This window comes from Pectinophora gossypiella, chromosome Z (genome assembly GCF_024362695.1).
Source record: "Pectinophora gossypiella chromosome Z, ilPecGoss1.1, whole genome shotgun sequence".
NCBI classification, from domain to species: domain Eukaryota; kingdom Metazoa; phylum Arthropoda; class Insecta; order Lepidoptera; family Gelechiidae; genus Pectinophora; species Pectinophora gossypiella.
Genome location: NC_065433.1, coordinates 24217551 through 24242764, shown reverse-complemented (window position 1 = coordinate 24242764; position 25214 = coordinate 24217551). Strand labels below are relative to the sequence as shown.

Sequence of the window (25214 nt, the reverse complement as noted above, 5' to 3'; positions counted from 1 at the left end):
GCCCTGAGCCGAGGTTCGCGCCCAACTGGGCACCCTCAGGCCTGTTGTCTTAAACGTTGTACCGGGTGAGAGCCTTCAGCGCTCCCCATTTGTCCGGCCAAGTAGTTAATGCCATCTGCGGCAAATCTACAATAAGTCACGTCAAAAAAAAAAAAAAAAAAAAAAAAAAAAAAAAAAAAAAAAAAAAAAAAGCTAATACATGTATAAACCAATACGAGAGCGGTAAGATCTACAACGACACTCTCTGCAGATGTAAGCCAGTGGCAAGTGGAGGTAGTAGACTCCATTTTGTTGTAAGATTATAAGAATATGTCGAGAAAATTAAAAACATTAAGTATAATTAATATATATTTCCCAATATTTTTATGATAGTGCACAGTTGGTGACGTCATATTTTAAACTGATTTTAAGGTGATGCATACAGACCCGGGGAAATGGTACACAAGCGTCCCGGAGCCTGGGCATGTGTATTAAGCCGCAAAAAAATACACGCTTTTCTGGTTCTGTGTGCAATGCCTTTGTTACCGGGCTTACCAGGAAATAATAACCCTTGAAAAACAAAAAATCACTGTCGAAACGATCCTTTGAAATAATCCGTTTAGGCAGTTAGAGGCTCAGTAGCGACGCTGACGATCCACCGGGTGTAGGGTGCCACCCTTGTGTTCACCCCCGGGAACTCCCCGTCGGTGCACTCCCTGGACCAAGAGTGGACACCCACCACCACACCATTTATCACCAGGGGGCTGCCATTGTCACCCTATAAAAAACGTGTTAAAAATTAGATAGGTAATGGCCCCGATTCCTGCAGACACCTCCTAATTTTATTTTAAGTTATAACCGCCTTTTTCATATTCACCGAAAAGGAAAGGGACGGATGATTGACTTAAAAGGAATAATTCGCAATTCGGAGATTTTGTCCACTTTGTAGTTTTTAGTGCCATTAGACGCTCGGAAAACTAGACGGCCTCCCAGAATGTTTCCAATGCCCACTGTGCGCACCAATTTCGGCAGCTGCGCTCCAGTAGCGCGCACACTGAAGACCATTAATGCTATCTCCGCACTCCATACTGACATCGATCTATTTACGTGCTCGTTAACGAAATTCACAGACTTAGTTGTAAAACTCTTGAGTTTATAATATTTAAGTAAAAATGCATTACATAGTCTAATTGGGATTGCCTGTAATGACTATGTAAATTGTGAATAAATAAATAAATAATATAAAATTAGATGGTGTGTACAGGAATCAGCAACAATAAATTATATAAACTTCTCGTTGTCAGAGTATCTTCTTCTTTTCTGGTGTCGACTGGTGTCTTCTTATCTGGTGTTACTATTGAACCGCCAGAGACCCCTGATTTAGCTGTTAACCGGCTTAGTTGGCTAAATAGCTTTGACCAACTCTCTGAAGCAACTTAGTTCCCGATAATCGCGCTATTAGCCCCCAATGTCTTAACCAAACTAGTGATTTTGTGATATGTTACCGGGAATAGAACCTGCATCCTCGAGATCGACAGACTAAAGTTTTAACCTCTAATCCGCCGAGGCCGTTGTCAGTGTAAGAAGGTTACTAAATAATAATCAGATAACCTGCAGTTACTTTTGATTTTTTAATACCATGTCCCAAGATGGTTGGAGGAACCTTGACACCAGGGCTGATGAAGTCACGACTGACACGAGAGAAGGAGATGGAAAATAGGAACCAGTGGATATTGTTAGTGACCTGGCATTGTCCGCGGACGCCGACATCCAGCCAGCCCGTGCAGACCATGTTCGATGTGACGGTGAGCCCCTGGGCGCTGTATCGGTTGGCACAGGTAGTCTGGTCCACCACCCAGAACTGCACATGGCGCAACTGCTCCGAACCCTCCCCGCCATCCTGCAAAATAACATTAACAAAACCTTATTTATAAATTACACATACATTGGTTTACAAATATCGCTAGACCTAAACTGGCGTGTCTCGATGCCTTCTTCTTCGGCATACGCCACGCTTTCTCATTATTACATTTAAAGTACTTACTTACACAAAACAAATCTTTACCATTCACCTAGGTGCTTATTTCACCATCATCAGCCGTACGACGCCCACTGCTGGGCATAGGCGTCCCCCAAGGATCTCCACGACGATCGGTCCTGCGCTGCCCGCATCCAGCGGCTTCCCGCGACCTTCACCTAATCGTCGGTCCACCTTGTAGCGGGCCTACCCACTGAGCGACGTCCGACACGTGGTCGCCACTCCAGAACCTTTCCGCCCCATCGGCCATCGGTTCTCCTCGCTATGTGTCCTGCCCACTGCCACTTCAGCTATGCAATTCTCCGAGCTATGTCGGTGACTTTAGTTCTCCTGCGGATCTCCTCATTTCTGATTCGATCGAGCAGGGAAATACCGAGCATAGCTCTCTCCATTGCCCGCTGAGCGACACCGAGCCTCCTCACGAGACCCATAGTAAGCGGTCACGGTGCTTACTTAATTACTTATTAAAGAAACAGGTAGGTAGCAACCAGAAATCACACATTGACCGTCAGTAGGCATTCGCTGCTACATGCAGTGGCTCATCAACAAACCGGTCTTACGCTGCGAATACAGAATGTTAACAGGATGTAATTGGGATAGTCAGAAGTACCCAAGCCTCACCGATCTTTAGCCATAGTTTGTGGTGATACTCCACACTCGCACTCATCGCAACCATCAACCGGTACTTATACTTACAGTAGCCGCTCCCCATCCTATAGCCCAGATCGGTTGGTTGGTCTCGAGCTGGTAGGCCCCGCCGGCGATACTCGCGGGCTGCACCATTCCCCACTGGAAGCTGATAAATCAAAAAATCAAATTTAAAATGGTTTGTTTTCAATGCATCAAAGAACACTTTTTGAAAGTTTATTTATTTATAAAAAAGGTACACCAGCAGCTTATATAATAAAACATTAAATAAAATAAGTTACATCAGGAATTAGACTGTTACATAAGCCAATTATAGGTGCACACAACATTCCAAGACACACAAACAAAAAAGACATTCAAAGTTAATTTCTATTTTAGTTTAATTATGACCTGAAATGTGAATGTTGGTACTAACCTATCACTTCTAAACGTGTTATGGTGAGAAGAAGTAGAGCAACAAACTCCTCAACAACACGGTATTTTTCAATCCAAGAGAAATATCACACAGATATATATAAGTACATCTAAATATGTACGACAAGAAATCACCCATTATGTTAAGTTGAAATGTTTAGGTAAGTAAGTACATTATTTTAAACAATCATCTCATTTAAATATTTTATTCGTTATTTTACGATGGCTTATGGTACCTAATGTTGGTGTGGTCTAGTGGTTAGAGCGTTAGGCTCACGATCTGGAGGGCCGGGTTCGATTCCCGATGGAGACATTGTCGAAATCACTTTGTGAGACTGACCTTTGTTTGGTAAGGACTTTTCAGGCATCACCTGATTGTCCGAAAAAGTAAGATGATTCCGTGCTTCGGAAGGCACGTTAAGCCTTTGGTCCCGGCTATTAGGCGTAAAAAACACCTCCCCCAACCCGCAGTGGAGCAGCGTGGTGGAGTATGCTCCTTACCCCCTCCGGTTGATTGAGGGGAGGCCTGTGCCCAGCAGCGGGACATATATAGGCTATTTACGTATGTATGTATGAAATCTCGTGACTTACATCGTAGTGTTGCGGGTTCGAGTCCCGGTACGGGCTCTAGGCCACTGAATTAGACTTTGAGTTTGAATTCATGTTTGGATCATAGATGGTTACGTGGTTTTCAGGATACGTGCCCGGTTAATGGCTATAGGCTCGCCTCGGCTGGTGCATTCATGAACACGATAGCTAACGAAGAGTGGGTGTATAGTGTAAGTATACTACATCTCTGCCAGCCCTTCAGGGGTACAGGCTATGTTGTGAAGTATTTTATAGTCTTTCTTACGTAATACTGAGGGTAGTATTGATCACGGCGATGTCATTGGCCAGAGTTGTCGGGGAGAACTCCGGGTGTGGCTCGATGCGCCTCACGATGTAGATGGTGCCCTGACGGTTGGCAAACGGAGACCCCACGCGTGCACGCCACCAGCTCACTCCATCCGCTCTGAAAACGAAAAAAATAAATTTTTACGTCACTTATTATAAGTTCGCCGCAAATGGTCGGATATAAAACATCAAACGTCGTTTCCATGGAAACAAATGAGTTACTTTGTACTTACTACATATAAGAACAAGAGAAAGAAGATACTGCTATGGAATATTTTTTATTCAAAAAACATGTCGTGAAGTCATTATAAAAACACGCCGTGAAGTCAATGTAAAAACACGCCGTGAAGTCAATGTAAAAACACGCTGTGAAGTCAATATAAACATACGTTGTGAAGTCAACATAACAACGAAACGAAATATCGAAGTCATTGTTGCGGTTTTTTTATAAAATGAGCATATAAATGGCTTGTATCGAAAAAATAAATCTTTTTTTATTAATTCTAGTTGGTATTCATAATAAAATTCATAGGTGGCATTCATAATTAAATATATTTGACCTACAAAACTACGTAAATATTGTCTAATGATCGTACTAGTAGAAAGTGCAAGCTGGGACATATTTTAAAAAATGTGCGGTATTCGGACAGAGACGCCTTTAGACGATTACGAGTTAGTCGAACAAATATAGCGCCTATCATTTAAAACTATCCTTTAAGCCATTAAAATTAAACACAGTTTAATATAAAAGTATAAGTAAACAAAATTCTGTTTCGAAAGAAAAAATGACAAAGAAACTGAACAGACAATCTATAAAGCAACTTTCGCTGTGCGCCTGTATTAAATATTAAAGCAATTTGGTTATCTGATGTATTTTCTTACACACTTACCCCACGTAGCGTAGATATAACACAATAAATCGACGAAATCTAAGAGAGCTTACAAGATTAATCTGTCATAGAAAGCGCCAATCATTTCACGCCCAAACAAATAACCTCGTAAGCGCCTGATTGAAAAATCATATGAATCCTGTGATTTCAACTTTAAATGTAGGTGATATCTACTTAGAACGAATCAGACAGACAACACAAAAAATATTAAAAGTTATTCATAATTCTATTATTGGCACTTATTTATTTTGTATTCATAATTATATTGCAATAAGTACAGTCATGAGCAATATCATGTACCCACTTTAGAACCCTGTCGCACTATCATATGTGACATTTAATGAGGCTTACGGTTTAAATTGTCAAAAAAGTTAATGTGACATGGTTACAAAGTGTATACATATTAGTACTCGTGACCGTTCTTACTAAATAAACGTTGCGCAAGCCATGATAAAGAAATAATTCGCTATGCAGCACAATGTTTTCTTTCATTTCGCTTCAGATTGTTGTTACTTTTTTAATTCAGTAAGTACAAGTTATAGTAAGAACCCACCTAAGCCTCACTAGTGCTATGGTATTGATATAAGTAAGTAGTTTACAAAAATTGAGCAAAATTTATAAATATAAGTGCAAGTTGCAAAAGGAGTACATCTTTTGACATTGCCCAGTTACTTTTATATATGTAAATTGTTTCTATGGTCTTTTTAACCTAAAAAAAAAACATTTTACTGGGAAAAAACCCCTACCGAGCTCGATGATGTCCGACAACCAAACAGTAACGCCAACTTTTTCACTAATTCGACAGTCGAACAAATGGGAAAAAGAAACATCACTAGTAGAATAGTTTCCAACCAAATTCCAACTAGTCAAATCAGTTAATTTTTTACTAAATGTCAAAACACAAAATTACTATAAAAGCAACCTGTGACGTCATAGAAAAACGTGACAAAACGTCGCACTTATTATTTAAGTACAAATTTCTTTATTCAAATTCATAAATTAGTTAAGGAAATAGAAAAAATGAAAACGTTTTTTGTCTACTTTACTTAGATCTGTCTTTATTTCGTAATCAGAATTTCATAATTTATCTTCGACCTAGGACTACCTCTAAAATCGAAGAAATGAACGCAAGAAAAAGACCAGTTTTGAACTGAAATTCGTATCATCATACTTACACGCCATCTGTGTAGAAGCAAGATGCAGCCGTTAAGATGGAGCTGGTGGTGAGAATGGTACCACCACAGGCCTGCACGTACGCGGTGCCTGTCCCTCTGTTGGTCAACAGCGCCGTCGAAAATGGATACTGGTTGATCTGGACAACCTCACCACCGGCGATGCGGCTTTGTCCTGCACCGAAAAAAAAACTTTTTAAGATAAAAAAAAAATATCAGGGGGGTTAAAATGGTCACATCGAAGCAATTCATCTAAGAAAGCAATATTACATAACATAACATAAAACATAAATAGCGTATACAGGGTGTTAGTGACATCGTAACGAATACTCAGAGGGATGATTCAGACCATGATTCTGAGTTAATATCAAGTGGAATTTTCCGTCGCAAAATTCATGTTATTTTTTAGTTTTTTTAAATTATTTTCAATTCTATACTTTTGGGATGAAAAATTCCACTTGATATTAACTCAGAATAATCAGCTGAATCATCCCTCTCAGTATTCGTTACGATGTCACTTACACCCCATACAAGTACATACAGTAGCCATACAAGTAGGTATGGGTGTTAGTGACTCTGTAACGAATACTGAAGAGGATGATTCAGACCATGATTCTGAGTCGATATCAAGTGGAATTTCCTCTCGGAGAAGTCATGAAAATTTTAGAGCTTATTTAAATTATTTTCCGTTCCATACTTTTGCGACGGAACATTCCACTTGATATCAACTCAGAATAATGGCCTGAATCATCCCTCAACGTTTTCGTTACGATGTCACTAGCAACCTGTATACGTCCCACTGCTGGGCACAGGCCTCCCCTCAATCAACTGGAGAAAAACCGAAGAAAGCAATATTACTATTTGATATTTGTTTGCCCAGCAGTGGGACATTGATTAGGCTACAGAAAAAAAAAAATTGTTTGCATTGCGCACTTATTTTTAATTTTTATATATATTAATATTTAGATGAATTGCTTCGATGTGACCATTTTAACCCTCCCAGATAAGGTTGGCCATTCATCTCACAACTAACACGAGAGAAGCAGAAGGATAATCTATCCTTAAGGTTTAGGGTAGGATTCCATGGACCTGTGGTTTAGCGTTGGGCTGACGACCTGGAAGTCCCGAGTTCGAACCCCAATGGGGACATAATCACAAAAATCACATTGTGATCTCTAGTTTGGTTAGCACAATGCAGGCTAATTCCCTGGTTATCAAAAAGTAAGATGATCCGTGCCTCGGAGAGCACGTTAAGCAGTCGGTCCCGGCTATTTACTTTCCAGACTATGTCCCTCAAAAACAATATAGAAGGCGCTGTAATTTTTTTTTTATCTAATTTTTTTCGAGGCTTGAGCCACTCTTGGTGGTTATGCCAAGGCGCTGTAAAGATTTTGCCTTCGTTTAACCTTCTAAATTCGTGGATAACAGACATACATATAATGCACCAACACCAACCCGCACTGGAGCAGCGTGGTGGAGTATGCTCCATACCCCCTCCGGTTGATTGAGGGGAGGCCTGTGCCCAGCAGTGGGACGTATATAGGCTGTTTATGCTTATGTGCGTTATGTTTAGGTATAAGTGATGACCCTTTTTATTACACCCAGGCACAATTACATTATCCACCGACTATTATTCCGATAAAATAAAGAGATTCAATTAAGTGGCAAAATAATTTGTAAGTATAAGTACTTAATGTGATCAAAATATCAAGCAACAATTATTTTTATAATACTTCTGCCACTACAAAGTATTTTTGAATGACTATGTACCCGAGTAATGAGAAAGTAGGTAATTATCTATCACGTTAAATCTAGACAGCGCCACCTACATTATTTGTGGGAAGCTTCAGATTCAGATTCTTTATTTCTTCTTTTCTTTTTTTATTTTTTTTTATTCTTATACTTTTTTACCCCGACGGACCGGAGCAGGTATATGTTTTAGGGTGAGAGATGTATGTTTGTGTGTGCGTTTGTGCAAAGTAATGTTCCCACCTATCTTCTAAACTAATGATCCGATTTTGATGCGGTTTTCAATAACAGGTTTGTGTTTGATGAGTTCATGTTATTAGATAGGTGTCATGGCTGTAACTCACTAGGGGGCGCCACAATATTAGTGCAAAACAATGTTGCAATATAATCAAAACGAAATGTCCGATTACAATTCTGTTTTCAGCAATGTGTACGTGGTAGCTTAATGCATGTTCCCAAATAATAAAAATTACGTCTTACGTCTTTACGGCAGCCCCCGACGGATATTCCTCGGTTATGTATTATGGTAAAATTATTATCGCTACATTTAAGTATATCTTCGAGAAACAGACACGTTAGGAAAAACTGTAAACACCCATATTCATTGTTTAGGTAAGTACTTAAGTATAGTATCTATTACCGATTTCTCGAGATATCAACTCTTTTTTAGAAAGTTTTTTGAAGTCTATTATAATATTTCGTTACAATAATAATTGGGTTAAGTCGGGGGTTTTGAGTTATTTTTTTCTTTTTCGATGAGATTTTTACCGTCGTGGGTTTTTTCAAAATTTTTAATGTTGCTTATTTTTTTCTTTTTAGCTTAGCCAGTGCAGAAAACGATGATACCTACACGCCACATTTTCTTCTCTCTGGTCTAATCACTTGGCCAACCTACAATTTGTATTACATATAAAATAAATCTACTTACCATTTACATTAACAAAGTAAGCTAATAAAAAGATCACTAAAAACTTCATTTTGAAATTCAATAAATTATAAACACGTGATGTGCCGTATTCGGCTAACGTTAAAAAAAACTATTCATCGAGTATTATCAATGTTTTATCTACCACATACCAATTAAAGCTGCGATAAACCTTTTCTTAAGATTATGATTGATAACGTGCATTTTCGAATGTCTGCATGCCTAAGTAACCTACGTATATATATATTCAAATTCAAAAATATCTTTATTCAGTAGGTAACATAGTTACACTTAGAATCGTCATTTTTTACATAACGAACGTCTCATCCGCCTAAAACTACTGCAGCTTCTCACAACCTGTATAGCCGGGGAAAGGAAGCTGCAAGACGCAAGACGTTCTTAAAAAAAATTTAAATAAACATAAAATATTGGTACTTATACAATTGAGTAATTATTGGTCAGGTATAATGTCTGCAGGAATCGGAGACTATACTCATATCCGTATAGGACAAGGTAAATTAGGCTACTTGACAACCTACTCAAATGAGATACTTTTTACGAAACGTCAAAAGTTTTATTTTTAGTGTGTGGATATACTGTACTGTGACGTCATCAATAAAAGCGGTCAAACGTCGTACTCATTGTTACTTAATTCATAAATAAAATTCGAAAAGAAATCGAATAGTAAAATAAGATTGGTTTTTGATCATCTCAGACTGACTTCTATTTCTGCGTTAGCATTTTATAATTCTTTGACCCAGTCAAATATCCAATTAGATAATGTATACTGAAAGCAGCACCATAGTTGGTGATATTTAATTCCCGTCAAGAGGGAAATCACGTCGACAAAAATATATGTTGATGTTTAGTACAACCCCAATCTAAACATGTATTAGAATCATTTGTATGTGGCTTTAGAATAAGTACCTAAGTGCTTAAGTACTACAAAATTCTCAATCCAAGGAAGGCCTAATAAATATCACATATTAGGCCTTCCTCATCTTGAGGGCTGAGATTTGTTTATAAATACCACTCTAAATTCTGTAATGTACAAGGTGTTAGTGGTACCGCAACAAATACTTTGAGGGATGATTCGGACAATGATTTTGAGTTGATAACAAGTGTAATTTTCCGTCGCAATATTAAGGATTTTTAAATTTATTTTTAATTCTATACTTCAAAAATTCCTCTTGATAAGTATTAACTCAGAATCATGTGCTGAATTGTTCCCTTCAGTATTCATTACAATGTCACTTACACCCCGTACAAGTACGTACAGGGAGCCATGCGGGTGATTCAGACAAAGATCCTGAGTTGATATCAAATGGAATTTTTCTGTCGGAAAATTCAAAAATTTTCAGTTCCATACTTTGCGACAGAAAATTCCACTTGATATCAACTCAGAATCACGGTTTGAATCATCCCTAAAAGTTTTCGTTACGATGTCACTAACACCCAGTGTGCACGCAAACTATACTCATGGCTGAAATTTGAATCTGCCGCCTCGACTTACGCGAGCCGCGGCATTCCACGCTATTGGTCGAAACCAATATGGCGTCACTCTGTTCGCGCCGACCACGGGGTTCACCACGGATAATTTGTTTGCTGTGAATTTATTGTGAAGAAACTGTTTAATCTATCGGAAATTGTGTTATTAATGTTGGACAATACCTAATTCAACTCAGCTGAGTGTTAAGTTGGTGAATACAACAAGGAACTGTCGGCGGTATAGGTATCTCGGTCCCGTGGTTTGGAGCCCGGCGCAGCAGCAGTCAGGTTGGTGGCCTTCTTATTTCATGCTGTGATTATGTATAGATTTGTGTTGCACTGACCACCTTACCAGCCATGGATTTAGTCTCTAGCTCTGGTTATCGAAGGAATTAACGAACATATTTTGGTCCTTTGTCGCTCGGATGGTAGGTCACCGACATTCGGTCGGTCGGTTTTATTTATCGGTATTTACCTATTAAAAACAGTTTTCTTAGTGTTTTTTCGGTTAAAATACTAATATTTCGGGTTTAATTTAGCTTATTTTAGTTGTACTTATAGGTACATATACGTATTTTCGGCGTATTTCGGTTTTTTCGGTTTCGGTCACTGACCTCTGCTCGGTTCGGTTCTAAACAATTTTCTCGGTGTTATTTCGGTTAAAATAACAATATTTCGGGTTTATTTTATCTTATTTCGGTTGTACTTATAGGTGCAGATTTGTATTTTCGGTGTATTTTCGGTGTATTTCGGTTTTTTCGGTTTCGGTCACTGACCTCTGCTCGGTTTCGGTTCTAAACAATTTTCTCGGTGTTATTTCGGTTAAAATAACAATATTTCGGATTCATTTTATCATATTTCGGTTGTACTTATAGGTAGGTACAGATTTGTATTTTCGGCGTATTTCGGTTTTTTTTCGGTTGTGTCGCGCCACTTTCTATTTTTGTGTAGGTACCTATTTCGTTGTTGAATAAAATAGGTAATTCAACATGGCGAAAAAGTTTGAAGTAAAATTCAAAATAGAATGCGATTGGTTTTTAAATACAATTGATATGATTGATTCATCGGAGTTTAGCTCAAGTGTAAAATTAGCGCGGTTACGTAAGTTAACTTCTCATTTTGATAACTTAACGGAGGCCTATGAATGTTTACTGGAGGTTGTAACCGATTCGGAAGTAGTTGCAAAGTATGACGAACAATATAAATGCGCAACTTTACAATATGACAAGTTGGAAGCCAAGGCGACGGAGCATCCACACTCACAGGGTACTTACATACCTACCACTAGTGCGCCGTTTGCTCGCCTACCGCAAATTAATTTGCAAACGTTTGATGGTGACTTATTTACATGGTGCAGTTTTATAAGTTTGTATAATTCGCTAGTGTCGTCTCGTACAGACATTTCAAAAACCGAGAAGTTTCATTACCTGTTCTCTCATTTGCAAAAGGAACCAAGGTCAATGTTACAACACTTGCCTATGGTGGATTCATCTCTTGATACGGCTTTGGAGCTTCTGAAAGCACGGTATGACAACAAACGCTTGCTTGCGGACACGCATATATCGCGTATTTTGAATATTCCGGTATTGAAAAAGGTTAATACGTTGCGTACGAGTATTTTGAACCCGTTACTGGAGTCAACTCGGGCTTTGAAAGGATTAGGTCTACCTGTGGACAGCTGGTGTTATATGCTTGTGCATATCAGTTTGTCTAAATTACCTATTGACATTAGGACTCGGTTCGAACAAAAGTACGGCGGATTAAGGTGTGATTTACCAACATTTGAAAATTTAACGACATTTTTACAAAATGAGTGTAGTTTGCTTGAAACCACGACTTCAGGTTGCAATAATTCTGAGGTTCCCAAAACAAAAAATATTAATTCGGTTTCGGTAGCTCCGTACAGCACGGACGCTAAACATAGGTGCGCGTTTTGCTCAATCGCGGGTCATGATATTGACATTTGTTATAAATTTAAAAACGGGTCTTCTGGTGAGCGTAGAATGTGGATACGCAATAATGGGCTTTGCTTCAAATGCTTCGGCCAACACTCGGCGTCTTCTTGTAACCGTCATGTTCCTTGCGGGCGGTGTGGTAACCTCGGTCACCATACATTAATATGTACGTTAGATATGCAGCCTAGTGCTCGGACGGCAAAAGGTGCACACGTTCAAAATAATAATTCATATAATAAAAACTTTAATCAGAGCACCCGTAACGAGCGTATGGTGCATACTGTGATGTCTGGCCACCCCGGTCAGGCGCACGACGTGAGGCCGGGCGGTTTCGCTTGTTGTTCGGGCGCGGATAGCGCGGCAGTTGTCGGTCACGCGCTGCCGTCGGGTTATTCTGTTCAATCGGAATAGCAATTAGCGCAGAGTAATGTTTCTTCTATGCCTACTTTACAAGATAATGTTATTTTACCTACAGTTATTGTTAATGTTTTATCGGGTAATGGGGAGCTTGTTAAGGCAAGGGCATTATTAGATTTCGGTTCACAGGTTTCGGTTGTTCGTAGCGATTTTGTTAATTCACTCGGTTTGAAAAAACATTACTCTGTGACTCCTTTGTTGGGTGTAGGTGGCACTCACGCTTCGAATAGTAATTATATTGTTACTATTAATTTTCGGTCGGAAAGAAATAATATTTTTTTATCGGTTAATGCGGTTGTTTTGAAAACTCCTACCACTTATGTGGCTAGTCGGCTCGGTATTTCGGATAATTTACGTATTTCGGATGATGGTTTCGGACATTTATCGAAGGTCGATATTATTTTCGGTTGTGATATTCTCGGTGAAATTGTAGAAGGGAATAAGGTCACTTTACGGCCGGGTGGACCTTATGCCATTGATACAATATTTGATTTTGCTATTTTCGGGCCATTACGGGGCAATTATAATAATAATAATGTTGTTTGTCGGAATCGGAATATTGATGTTTTTTCGGGTGTCTCATTGGTGGACGCGGTTGAGCGGTTCTGGAAGTCGGAGGAGCCGCCCAAGGTTAAAATTAGGGATCCTTGCGATGTTGATTGTGAGCGGTTATTTTCGGGTTCGGTTATTCGGTGTTCGGATGGTAAATATATGGTTCGGTTGCCATTGATACCTAATCACGCGGAGTTGGGTGATTCCGCGCAGGTTGCTATTCGGCGGTTTATGGCTTTGGAAAGGCGAATGCGGGTTCAGCCTAAGTTCAAAGAAAAATATGTTCAATTTATTCGGGAATATATTCACTTAAAACATATGCAACTTTCGGAGTTTGATATTAATTCGGAACAGGAACATTACTTTTTAGCGCACCATGGTGTTTTTAAAACGTCTGGTGACACGGATAAGATTCGGGTTGTTTTCGACGGTAGTGTTAAGACAACTACTGGGGTTAGTCTTAATGATTGTTTGTATTCGGGAGAAAGGTTACAAAATGATATAACTAAAATTATTTTAAATTTCCGTTTACCTCGGGTGGTGTTTACCACTGATGTAAAGATGATGTTTCGGATGACCTGGATCCATCCCCAGGATCGTAGGTATCAATTGATTTTATGGCGGGAAAGTCCAGCTGATCCCATTCAGATTTTTGAACTTACTACAAATACTTACGGTCTTAAGTCGAGTCCTTTTGTAGCGATACGTTGCTTGCACCAGTTGGCTGCTGATGAGCAGGAACGTTTTCCCAGGGCTGCGAAGTTACTGATAAATAATTCTTATGTTGATGATCTTAATGGAGGCGCAGACACGGTTGAGGAAGCACAGGAAATTAGAGACGAGTTGATACAGCTGATGAAGACGGCAGGTTATGAGCTGCGAAAATGGTCGTCGAATGAACCTCGGCTCCTCGCTGATTTTCCTGAGGATTTCTGCGAGACACCTCGTTGTTTTGAGGATAAAGACACTTTCGGTTTTATTAAGGTCTTAGGAATTCAGTGGAACCCTTCATCGGATGCGTTTACGTACAGGGTAAATAATTTACCTTCGGAACAGTCGCCAGTTACTCGGCGCAGTATACTTTCTTCCTTGGCTAGACTTTTTGATCCGTTGGGATGGATATGTCCGGTGGTTTTTCGAGCCAAACTGTTATTACAAGAGCTGCTCAGTGACGGAGCTAAGAGTGTGGAGTGGGACGCTCCAGCCCCTGAACACTTGGTTAAGAAGTGGAATGATCTTGTTTCGGATCTACCGAATTTACAGAGAATTTCAATTCCACGGTGCTTGAAGTCTGCTAATGACGTCAGTTATTCTTTACACGGTTTTTGCGATGGGTCGTCGTTGGGATACGCGGCTGCAGTTTACTTACGGTCGGAGAATATTCACGGAGAAGTTTCGGTTCGGTTAGTGATAGCTAAGTCTCGGGTTGCCCCCCTAAAAAGCAAAATGACTATACCACAGTTAGAACTCAGTGGCGCAGTACTTCTTGTTTCTCTCCTACATCACGTTTTCTCTGCGTTGAGCGAGCTTTCTATTGAATTTTCGGAAGTTATTGGTTGGTGTGATAGTACCATCGTGTTGGCGTGGTTAAAGACACCCCCACACAAATTAGAAGTTTTTCAAGGCAACAGAGTTTCTCAGATTAACAATGCCAACTTACCAATTCAGTGGAGACATGTTTCAAGTGGGTTGAACTGTGCAGATATTGCATCTAGGGGAGCCTCCGCGGCTCAACTTGTGGAGCACCCTCTATGGTGGGGTTCGGAGTGGCTTTGTCAACCACGTGAGCTGTGGCCTAGTGATAGGACTGAAGTTCCTATGGATTTACCTGGACTACGTGCGAAACACGTTACTAATATCGTTGTCGGTAATGAAACTTTAGATTTGTTATTCGGTCGGTATAGCTCGTTCGACAAGTTAGTTAATGTCACGGCATATGTTTTTCGGTTTATTAAAAATTGTCGGCAAAGGTGTCGTCGTAATTTCGGTAAAAATATTTCGGTTTCGGAACGTCGTAGTGCGTTAAATTATTTAATTCGGTCGGTTCAGGATTCAGATTTTAATGAACATATCTCGGCATTAAGGTTAGGGAAATACCTATGCAGGGGTAGTTTTCGCTCACGCGAGCCCCTCTCAAATTCACCGTCTACAAGTAATACAAAATCGTTTCATGCGGAAAGCCACGGGAGCTCCGTGGTTCCTTCGCAATGAAAATCTGCACATTGACCTAGGTCTGCCAACCATTGCCCAATGGCTCAAATTAGCTTCCAAACGTTTTTTCGATTCTGCTCCGCACCACCCAAATCCCCTGGTAGTTGCGGCTTCCGAGTACATTCCGCTTAGGGACGGTACTGAAAAGTATCGGCGTCCGAAGGACGTAATATACGATCCCGACGACTCGATTACTCTAGCCATAGAGGCAGCCAATCAGCTCGCGACACCAAACACTTCAGGTCCCCGATACCGACCCCGCCGGCGTGGTCGACGATTTCCCTCATTCAGCGCTTATCGCTATCGACCCACTAGGGTCGATTAATTCTTTCAAATATTTTTCCTCTCAGACGACGCCCTGAGCCGAGGTTCGCGCCCAACTGGGCACCCTCAGGCCTGTTGTCTTAAACGTTGTACCGGGTGAGAGCCTTCAGCGCTCCCCATTTGTCCGGCCAAGTAGTTAATGCCATCTGCGGCAAATCTACAATAAGTCACGTCAAAAAAAAAAAAAAAAAAAAAAAAAAAGGTTAGGGAAACCTATACGAGATTCTTTAAGGAAATTAAACTTGTTTTTGGATAGTGACGGAGTGATTCGTGTTGGAGGGCGTATTCGACATTCGGGTTTACCCTATTCAGCTCGTCATCCTATTTTACTTTCAAGTAAACATAGATTTACGTTACTTTTGGTGGAATATTACCACAAAACTTATTGTCACGTCGGTTCCAATGCGTTATCGGCCATTTTATCTCGGACTTACTGGATACTTTCTGTTCGTCGGTTGACACGGACTGTCACGTTTCGGTGCGTGCAATGCTTTAAGGCTAAGCCTCGTTTAGACCAGCCTTTTATGGCGGACTTGCCTCCTGATCGTGTTAGGTGTTCTCGTGCATTTGAAGGTGTCGGTACTGATTTTGCCGGACCGTTTATGATAAAAAGCAGTTCTTTACGAAATGCTCGGTTATTAAAATGCTATCTCTGTATTTTTGTTTGCCTGAGCACTAAGGCAGTGCATTTAGAAGTGGTCTCGGAGTTGTCGGTTGAGGCATTTGTTGCGGCTTTTACTCGGTTTACATCGCGGAGAGGAATACCGTCTTTGATGCGATCCGATTGTGGAACAAACTACGTCGGGACAAATAAATATCTAAAAGATCTTTATGTATATTTAAAGGGTCATCATGCGGATTTAGAACGTGAGTTAGTAAAAAGTAATATTACTTGGCTTTTTAACCCACCAAGTAGTCCAAATATGGGTGGACTATTTGAAGCGGCAGTTAAGTCTGCAAAGACGCACATGAATAGAGTTCTAGGTGAGAGACGGCTCACTTTTGAAGAGTTAACCACATTTTTTACCAAGGTGGAAGCGGTTTTGAATTCTCGCCCGCTTTGCCCTTTGAGTGCGGATCCTTCGGATTTGGAAGTATTAACACCCGGACATTTTATTATCGGTCAACCTCTGGTAGCATTGCCTGAACGTCCGTTCGAGGAAGTAAATATTTGTCGGTTGTCACGGTTTCACCAAGTTCAAAAACTTACTCAGCATTTTTGGTCTAGGTGGCGTGATGAATACTTACATACGTTGCAACAACGTACTAAATGGACTTCGCATTCGGAAGCTCCTAAGGTCGGTGATTTAGTTTTGATTAAGGAGGACAACTATCCTCCTCTAAAGTGGAAACGCGCTCGTATTTTGCGTCTTTTACCTGGTTCGGATTCAGTTACGCGCGTAGCAGAAGTTAGGACAGGGAACGGAATTCTGCTTCGGCCCGTGTCGAAGCTTTGTAGGTTACCATAGGTTTGGTTGGTTGATAACCAAGGCAGGCCTTGGTTCGGGGGGGAGGATTATGTGCACGCAAACTATACTCATGGCTGAAATTTGAATCTGCCGCCTCGACTTACGCGAGCCGCGGCATTCCACGCTATTGGTCGAAACCAATATGGCGTCACTCTGTTCGCGCCGACCACGGGGTTCACCACGGATAATTTGTTTGCTGTGAATTTATTGTGAAGAAACTGTTTAATCTATCGGAAATTGTGTTATTAATGTTGGACAATACCTAATTCAACTCAGCTGAGTGTTAAGTTGGTGAATACAACAAGGAACTGTCGGCGGTATAGGTATCTCGGTCCCGTGGTTTGGAGCCCGGCGCAGCAGCAGTCAGGTTGGTGGCCTTCTTATTTCATGCTGTGATTATGTATAGATTTGTGTTGCACTGACCACCTTACCAGCCATGGATTTAGTCTCTAGCTCTGGTTATCGAAGGAATTAACGAACACCCAGTATGTGATCGTACCAATCGGTGGTGGGGGTTAAAATTAATAGGCGGGAATCAGATCAAATAAAAAGTCGGGAATATGTTTTTTTTTATTTGCAATATTGTTTATTTATATGATTAAGGATTAGTACATTTGTGTCGCTGCATATTTTTGTATTTGAGGTTTATATTTAAGGTGCGTGTTCACTTGAGCGGAATCGGAGCCTACGAAGCGTATTTATATTTGATTTCTTGCTTTGCATTGATCCCTATAGAATAGTATTTTTTTTAAGCAATTGACTAACGTGCTAACCCTTCCTCAGTTCCGATGCCGCTAAAATGTATTCGCAGGGTGATACAGGAGGGTTAAAAAGGTTACAATGAAACTAAGTATTCTTTTAAAAAAGCATTTTTTGCAAATGATTTGACTTATATTGACGTTGCGTACTCTCTTGTTGTTACGGACAGCCGAGAAGAGGAGGTCGCGGGGTAAGATAATGCACGCACGACCCGCTAATTGCGTTGCGAAACGGAGGAGCGACGCGGGGAGCGGTGCGGGGAGCGACGCGGGGCATGGCGCGGGGAGCGACGCGAGGAGCGGATGCATGGCGCGGCGCTCCTGATTGGCCGACGTAATGCGCGCACAGCCCGCTAGTTCCGGACCGAAGATTTCCAATAAGAATCTGATTGGACACGTCACGAATCACTTCTTCTCTACTTCTCTGATTTTACATCGATTTTCTATTTTTTACTTACGATTTTTACTTGTATTTTACCTTTGTATTTTTAATGTGGTTTGCCAAATAAACCGGATCTTCACTTGCACCGCGGGTTTTCTTCAGTCCCAGCAAATAAAATCTGCATAAGCAACAGCGGTGGTCCTTCGTCGTCGGATAGAAGAAACCTGAATCCTCAAGAAAGAAGACGAACCCTCAAGAAAGAAGACGAATCCTCAAGAAAGAAGACGAACCCTCAAGAACGAAGACGAATTCTCAAGAAAGAAGGCCTACTCTTAATACGGAAAAAAGAAGAGGAAGTCTCAAGAGAGAAGAGGAAGTCAGAAGAGGGAAGAGGAAGTCTGAAGAGGGAAGAGGAACAATCAAGAACCGCAAGACTGAAGATTGGTCTAACATCGATATAAAAACATCGATATATTCTTAATTTCAACTTCTAGTTTCAACGTCCTAATTTCAACAAGGTAGCGCAGTCTTGTCCACCTAACGGTGCCAACGGGAGGCTGTGTGCACATCATACGTCCGTTAGGACGGAAAAGTGACTCCTTGAAGCGGGAGTCGCTACTCGCACAGCCTTTTTCGAGGTTACGAGTTAGCCGTATAGCCTTTTTCGAGGCTGCGGTAGCTTCTGGCTTACGCCGAAGAATGCCCATCACGAGGAGCAAGAAGACCTTTGAAGCTAGAGAGAACACCTTTGAAGTCAGAGAGAACACCTTTGAAGCTAGAGAGAACACCTTTGAAGTCAGAGAGAAGACCTTTGAAGATAGAGAGAAGTCCGCGCCCGCCTCCGCCGCGCCAATGGTACTCATCGAGAGAGACACGGCCGCGCTCCCGCGCACCACGACGTCAGCCATGCACATCGATGAACAGCCTGCCAGCACGTCGGCAGCGTCCGCGAACACGGTTGTCCCGCAACGACGACTCGTCACGTCCACGGAAGGGGGGCAGGTGCAAGTCCCGCCTGTCAGAGCAAGTACCCGCTCCGTGCGATCGATGCGCTCCACAGCAAGTACGACGGCGCGCATCAGACAAGCCGAGCTCGACGCGGAGATACAATTAGCTGAAATGAAACAGCAGGAACTCCGTCTAGAAGCCATCAAAGTCAAGGCGAAACTTGAACGGAGCGTCGCAATGATAAGGGAAGAAAGCGAAAGAGGAAGCCAAATCGATGAACAGGAAATCGCCGCTGAAACGCACACGGAGGAACAGCAACGCGTCCACGACTGGTTGATTGAAATGGAATACAGCCAGCCGCGGGGGGAGGGACGACGCCCGCCTCAGCACAGTATGGAGCCTGTTCTATGCGCGAGAAACGCGCACGCGAGCGAGCGAGATGGAAGATGGAATCGAGAGGCACGAGGGAAAGAGACGGAACTACGCCCGCCTAGCCCTATTCCTAATCAACGTACGAGCTTTCATGCGACGAATAAAGAAGAGGACACGGTCGATAGAATAGCACAAGCGCTAGAAAAGATCGTGAATAAACGTCCGGTGCCCCGCCAAGCCCACGAGCTGCCTACGTTCAGCGGCGCCGCGACGGAATGGCTACCCTTCAAGGCGGCCATGCGGGATTCTACGGCGATGTACAAGTATTCCGACTACGAGAACCTCGCACGGCTACGGAACTGTCTACGAGGGAAAGCTCAGGAGACAGTCGCCGCGCTGCTATACTCGGCGACTAGCCCCGACGAGATTATGCGAACACTGGAGCAATGTTTTGGAAGACCAGAGATGTTGATCGAACGAGCGATGGAAGATATAAAGAAGTTACCTAAGTCCGGTACGTCCGCGGGCGAATTGAACACCCTCGCGGTCAAGTTGAAGAACATCGTATGCGTATTAGGTGGCGTCGATGAAAGAGGATATCTCCGAAACCCCATGCTCACACGAGAGGTCATCGAGAAGCTAAGCCCACATCTCAAGTCTAGGTGGTATGACTTCGCCTACGAACACGGAGACCCCTTGGAAGCCGAGATAGCAACGCTGTCAAGATTTTTGGAACGTGAGGCCGACCGTGCGATGCGATTTTCATACGCCACATCGCCCCAGTCGCTGAAGGAGACTTTCAACAATCAAGAAAAGAAGTCGTTTTCACGTGAAAGGCCACGTAAAGACGTGAAAGTCTACGCAACCACTGAAACACCCACCGCACCGACCGTCGAGAGAGAAAAGGAAGCCGTCACAAAACGATGTCTATGCTGCGGCGGCAACCACGACGTACCCGATTGTAAGAAATACAAGAGGATGACGGTCAACGAACGATGGCAGTGGGTGAAAGAAAAGAAAATATGCTTCAAGTGCATCAACGGAAAGCACAGGAGATTCACATGTAAAGCGAAGAGGTGCGGAATAGAAAACTGTCTCTTACCTCACCACAGTACGTTGCATATGGACACGTCGCCCGCCGCAGCTACTCAACCGAAGTCACCGCCAGTAAACGAGGAAAATGTCTTGTCCGCGTCGGCCACTACAAGCGGCCCGGCCAAGGTGTTATTGAAGGTGTGCCCGGTGGAGATACGCGTACCGGGAGGACCGTCATTGAAGAGGTACGCGCTACTAGACGAAGGCGCTACCATCACGCTCATGGACGAAGGCCTAGCGAACGACCTCGGCGCCAGAGGACATGTGAGCCCGCTACACATACACGGGGCCACAGCGAGTCAAAAGGAGACGCAAAGTCGTGTCGTCAAGATTGAAGTACGAGGCCAACATGAAGAGCAGTTTCACGACATCACCGCCCACACGGTGAAACAACTTACGATCGGAAGCCAGACGGTGAAAAGGAAGTTCATCGAATACGAACACTTGAAGCACCTACCACTCGACGACGTGAGTTACGAATCGGCGCGCCCGAGCCTACCGATCGGCGCCGACAACTGGCATCTGATTATCTCGAAGGAAATCCTCATCGGCAAACACTACGAGCCCATCGCATCACGCACCGAGCTGGGATGGACGATACATGGCACGGTGCCGCGGAGCTTGTACCGAGGGGAGGATCAACTAGTCCTCCACGTACACGCCAAGACGGAAAAAGACGTGAGGAACTTCGCTAATGAAGATGAGGAATTAAACGCGCTCATCAAAACACACTACGACGTCGACGCCCTAGGAATTGCCTTGATAACGAAGCCGAGGAAGGCCGAAGAGAGAGCGATCGACATCTTCAATAAAACCATCGAACGAGTCAACGGAAGATATCAAGTGGGCCTGCCATGGAGAGACGAGCAAGTAGTCATGCCGCCCAGCTATGAAATGGCTTTCAGGAGACTGCGGACTATCGAGAGGAAGATGGATCAGTCCCCCGAATTCCAGGCAGCCTACACAAGCCAGATAGAGAACCTACTCACGAAGGGATACGCCGCAGTAGCTAACGGAGACGAGAGAGACAACGACAAGTCATGGTACCTACCTCACTTCGCCGTGACGAACCCTAACAAGCCAGGGAAGGTACGCCTAGTCTTCGACGCAGCCGCCAAGTCGAGAGGAGAGAGCCTGAACGATCACCTCCTGGATGGACCCGACTTACTGCGAGCCTTACCGGGAATTCTCTATCGCTTCCGGGAGAAAGAGGTCGCCGTCACCGCCGACATACGTGAGATGTTTTTACAAGTAAAGATTCGCCCTGAAGATCGACCGGCTCAAATGTTCCTGTGGAGAGGTAACGAACGAAAGAAGCCACCCACGGAATACGTCATGTCATCAATGATATTCGGCGCTCGGAGCTCACCATTCCTAGCGCACAGTGTGCGCAACCACAACGCACGCGCGCACGCTGAGACACACCCCGTGGCCCTCCGAGCGATAACAGAGAGCCACTACATGGACGACTTCGTGGAGAGCTACGCGACCAAGGAGGAAGCAAGACGAGCAGTACACGAAGTAACCTACGTACACGAGCAAGCCGGGTTCATACTAGCCGGCTGGAACTCGAGTAATGAAGACGTAATACGAGACATACCCCCGGACCGCCGCGCGCAGCTACCTAAGGAAATGGGAACCGCTGGTCATCAAGGCAAGACTCTAGGTCTAATATGGGAGGCCACTAAAGATGAACTAATGTTCAACACCGCGCTGCCTAGGGTACCGGAGGAGGTCAAGACGTCAGCACGCCCGCCGACTAAGCGCGAAGCCCTCAGCGCTGTCATGTCGATCTTCGACCCACTTGGACTGCTAAGCCATCTCACCATAACGGCTAAAATCCTACTGCAAGACTTATGGAGACAACAGAGGATAGGATGGGATGACCAAGTGCCGGAAGAAGCCGCCGAGGACTTCACTAAATGGATACGAGCGGTCGACAGCGTGCGAGAAGTTAAACTGCCCCGTTGCTATGCGCCAACGAGGGGAGTACTGGAACGTCAGCTACACGTATTTAACGACGCGAGCGACAGAGCGTACGCCACGGTAGCGTACTGGCGAATCAAGTACGAAAACGGAGAGGTCATCATCACGCTCGCCGGCGCAAAGGCTAAGGTAGCACCGGTGAAGGCACAGAGCATACCGCGACTGGAACTGCAAGCCAGCCTCATAGGCGCACGACTCGCCCACAGTATACAAGAAGAACATAGACAGAAGGCTGACAGGATCGTGCTCTGGTCAGACTCGAAGACCGCTCTCCACTGGATTCGCAACGACATCATCAAATACACGCCGTACGTAGCTCACCGCGTAGGCGAGATCGCTAACCTCACGCACATCGAACAATGGAGATGGATACCGAGCGAGTTAAATGTAGCCGACGACGCCACACGACCTAACTACGAGGTGCGAGCCGACCAAAGATGGTTCATTGGCCCGGCGTTCCTCCGGGAAGAAGAAGAAAGGTGGCCATCGGAACGCACCGAAGAGGAAAATGAGAACGGTCAAGACGAGATAGTCTGCGCCACGGACAACAGCGAGGGGCCGGCCTACCTACCTGACATAAGTCGGTTCTCCTCTTACGAGAGACTCGTCCGTGCGACAGCCTACGTCTTACTAGCCGTCGATAAAATGAAGAAACGAACGCGAACACTGAAACTCGCCCATATCACAAAGGCAGAAGAGCTATGGTATAAGAAAATGCAAGAGGACTCGTACTCCGACGAAATAGAACGACTGAAAAAGGACTTGAAGTTACGTCCGAACAGCGCGCTGCGTAAGCTCGACCCACGGATAGACGACAGAGGCTTACTTACACTACACGGTCGCGTGGGCGTGGCGAGAATAAGCGAGCAGTCAAAAAGCCCGCTAATAATGGACGGCCGCCACGCTTTCACCCGGCTACTCGTCGCGCACGCACACAAGGCGGCGAACCACGCCAACCGAGAGCAAGTTGTCAACGACCTGAAACAGAAGTTCTATATCACACGTATACGACCTACAGTACGAGCCGTGGAGCATTCATGTCAACTCTGCAAAGTGAAGAAAGCCAGACCGAGACCGCAAGTTCACGGAGACCTGCCCTACGAAAGACTCGCAGCGCACGCGAGGCCATTTAGCTACACGGGCCTCGACTTTTTCGGCCCTATGTACGTGACGGTCGGGCGACATAAGGAAAAGCGCTGGGGCGCCCTGTTTACGTGTCTCACTACGCGAGCGGTCCATATAGAGATCTCACCGTCGCTATCTACGGATTCTGCTATTATGTGCCTACGGCGGATGGCGGCGCGGCGGGGGTGGCCAGTAACAATCTACAGCGATAATGGGACGAACTTTCATGGCGCGGACGAAGAGCTGCGAGCAGCGCAGCGAGAGTGGGGCCCACAACTCAAGGACTTCGCTCTACTACAACGAACGAACTGGAAATACATCGCACCCGGGGCACCGAATCAAGGTGGAGCATGGGAGCGGCTAATACGCTCGGTTAAGACAGCGTTAGTCGCCACACTACACGAGCGCTACCCCAGGGACGAAGTACTCGCCACATTACTCACGGAGGCAGAGTACACGGTCAACGCACGCCCTCTCACTCACGTGCCTGTTGAGCCAGGAGACATGGAGGCGCTAACACCGAATCACTTCCTACTGGGGACTTCCGGCGGCCTACCCACTACCGGGCCGTGCAGGGAGGTAGACAGGAGGACCTGGAGAGCCACGCAGGCGCTGGCTGACGTGTTTTGGCGTCGATGGCTAACGGAGTACCTACCTACACTCATACCACGTGGAGGTACACGGAGCGGGCGCGGAGCGGACCTGAAAGTTGGTGACGTCGTGATTATCACTGATCCAGTACTGCCGAGGAACATCTGGCCACGAGGTGAAGTAATCCGACTGCATCAAGGACCCGACGGACTGACCAGAGTCGCTGACGTACGAACGAGAGGAGGGATATTCCGCCGACCTCTACGACGTCTCGCCGTCCTCCCGGTGAAAGAAGGCTGCGAAGATCTACGCCGAGGGGAGGATGTTACGGACAGCCGAGAAGAGGAGGTCGCGGGGTAAGATAATGCACGCACGACCCGCTAATTGCGTTGCGAAACGGAGGAGCGACGCGGGGAGCGGTGCGGGGAGCGACGCGGGGCATGGCGCGGGGAGCGACGCGAGGAGCGGATGCATGGCGCGGCGCTCCTGATTGGCCGACGTAATGCGCGCACAGCCCGCTAGTTCCGGACCGAAGATTTCCAATAAGAATCTGATTGGACACGTCACGAATCACTTCTTCTCTACTTCTCTGATTTTACATCGATTTTCTATTTTTTACTTACGATTTTTACTTGTATTTTACCTTTGTATTTTTAATGTGGTTTGCCAAATAAACCGGATCTTCACTTGCACCGCGGGTTTTCTTCAGTCCCAGCAAATAAAATCTGCATAAGCAACACTTGTAATATATTGCTTTTTGGATGAATTGCTTCAATGTGGCCTCTTTAGACCTCTGTTCGTTAATGTCAATACAATAATCTAGAAGGATTAT

The 25214-nt window shown here is 44.1% G+C and overlaps 3 protein-coding genes across 3 annotated transcripts; 2 read left to right on the top strand and 1 right to left on the bottom strand.

Annotated features, from left to right (window-relative positions):
* Positions 1 to 335: 335 nt before the first annotated feature.
* Positions 336 to 8835, bottom strand: LOC126380373 (trypsin, alkaline C-like). The gene is made up of 6 exons (XM_050029757.1): positions 8713 to 8835; positions 6039 to 6210; positions 3933 to 4091; positions 2714 to 2813; positions 1724 to 1879; positions 336 to 757 (listed from the first exon to the last, which is right to left on the bottom strand). The coding sequence occupies exons 1-6, from the start codon at positions 8759 to 8761 to the stop codon at positions 599 to 601; spliced, it is 795 nt and encodes a 264-aa protein (XP_049885714.1). The 5' UTR covers positions 8762 to 8835; the 3' UTR covers positions 336 to 598.
* Positions 8836 to 13448: 4613 nt separating this feature from the next.
* LOC126380298 (uncharacterized) lies at positions 13449 to 17626 on the top strand. Its single transcript, XM_050029620.1, has 2 exons — positions 13449 to 15205; positions 15859 to 17626. The coding sequence occupies exons 1-2, from the start codon at positions 13683 to 13685 to the stop codon at positions 17123 to 17125; spliced, it is 2790 nt and encodes a 929-aa protein (XP_049885577.1). The 5' UTR covers positions 13449 to 13682; the 3' UTR covers positions 17126 to 17626.
* Positions 17627 to 19117: 1491 nt separating this feature from the next.
* Positions 19118 to 24742, top strand: LOC126379759 (uncharacterized). Its single transcript, XM_050028577.1, has one exon. It carries the CDS (start codon positions 19118 to 19120, stop codon positions 24740 to 24742), a length of 5625 nt encoding a protein of 1874 aa, XP_049884534.1.
* The last annotated feature ends 472 nt before the right edge of the window (positions 24743 to 25214 follow it).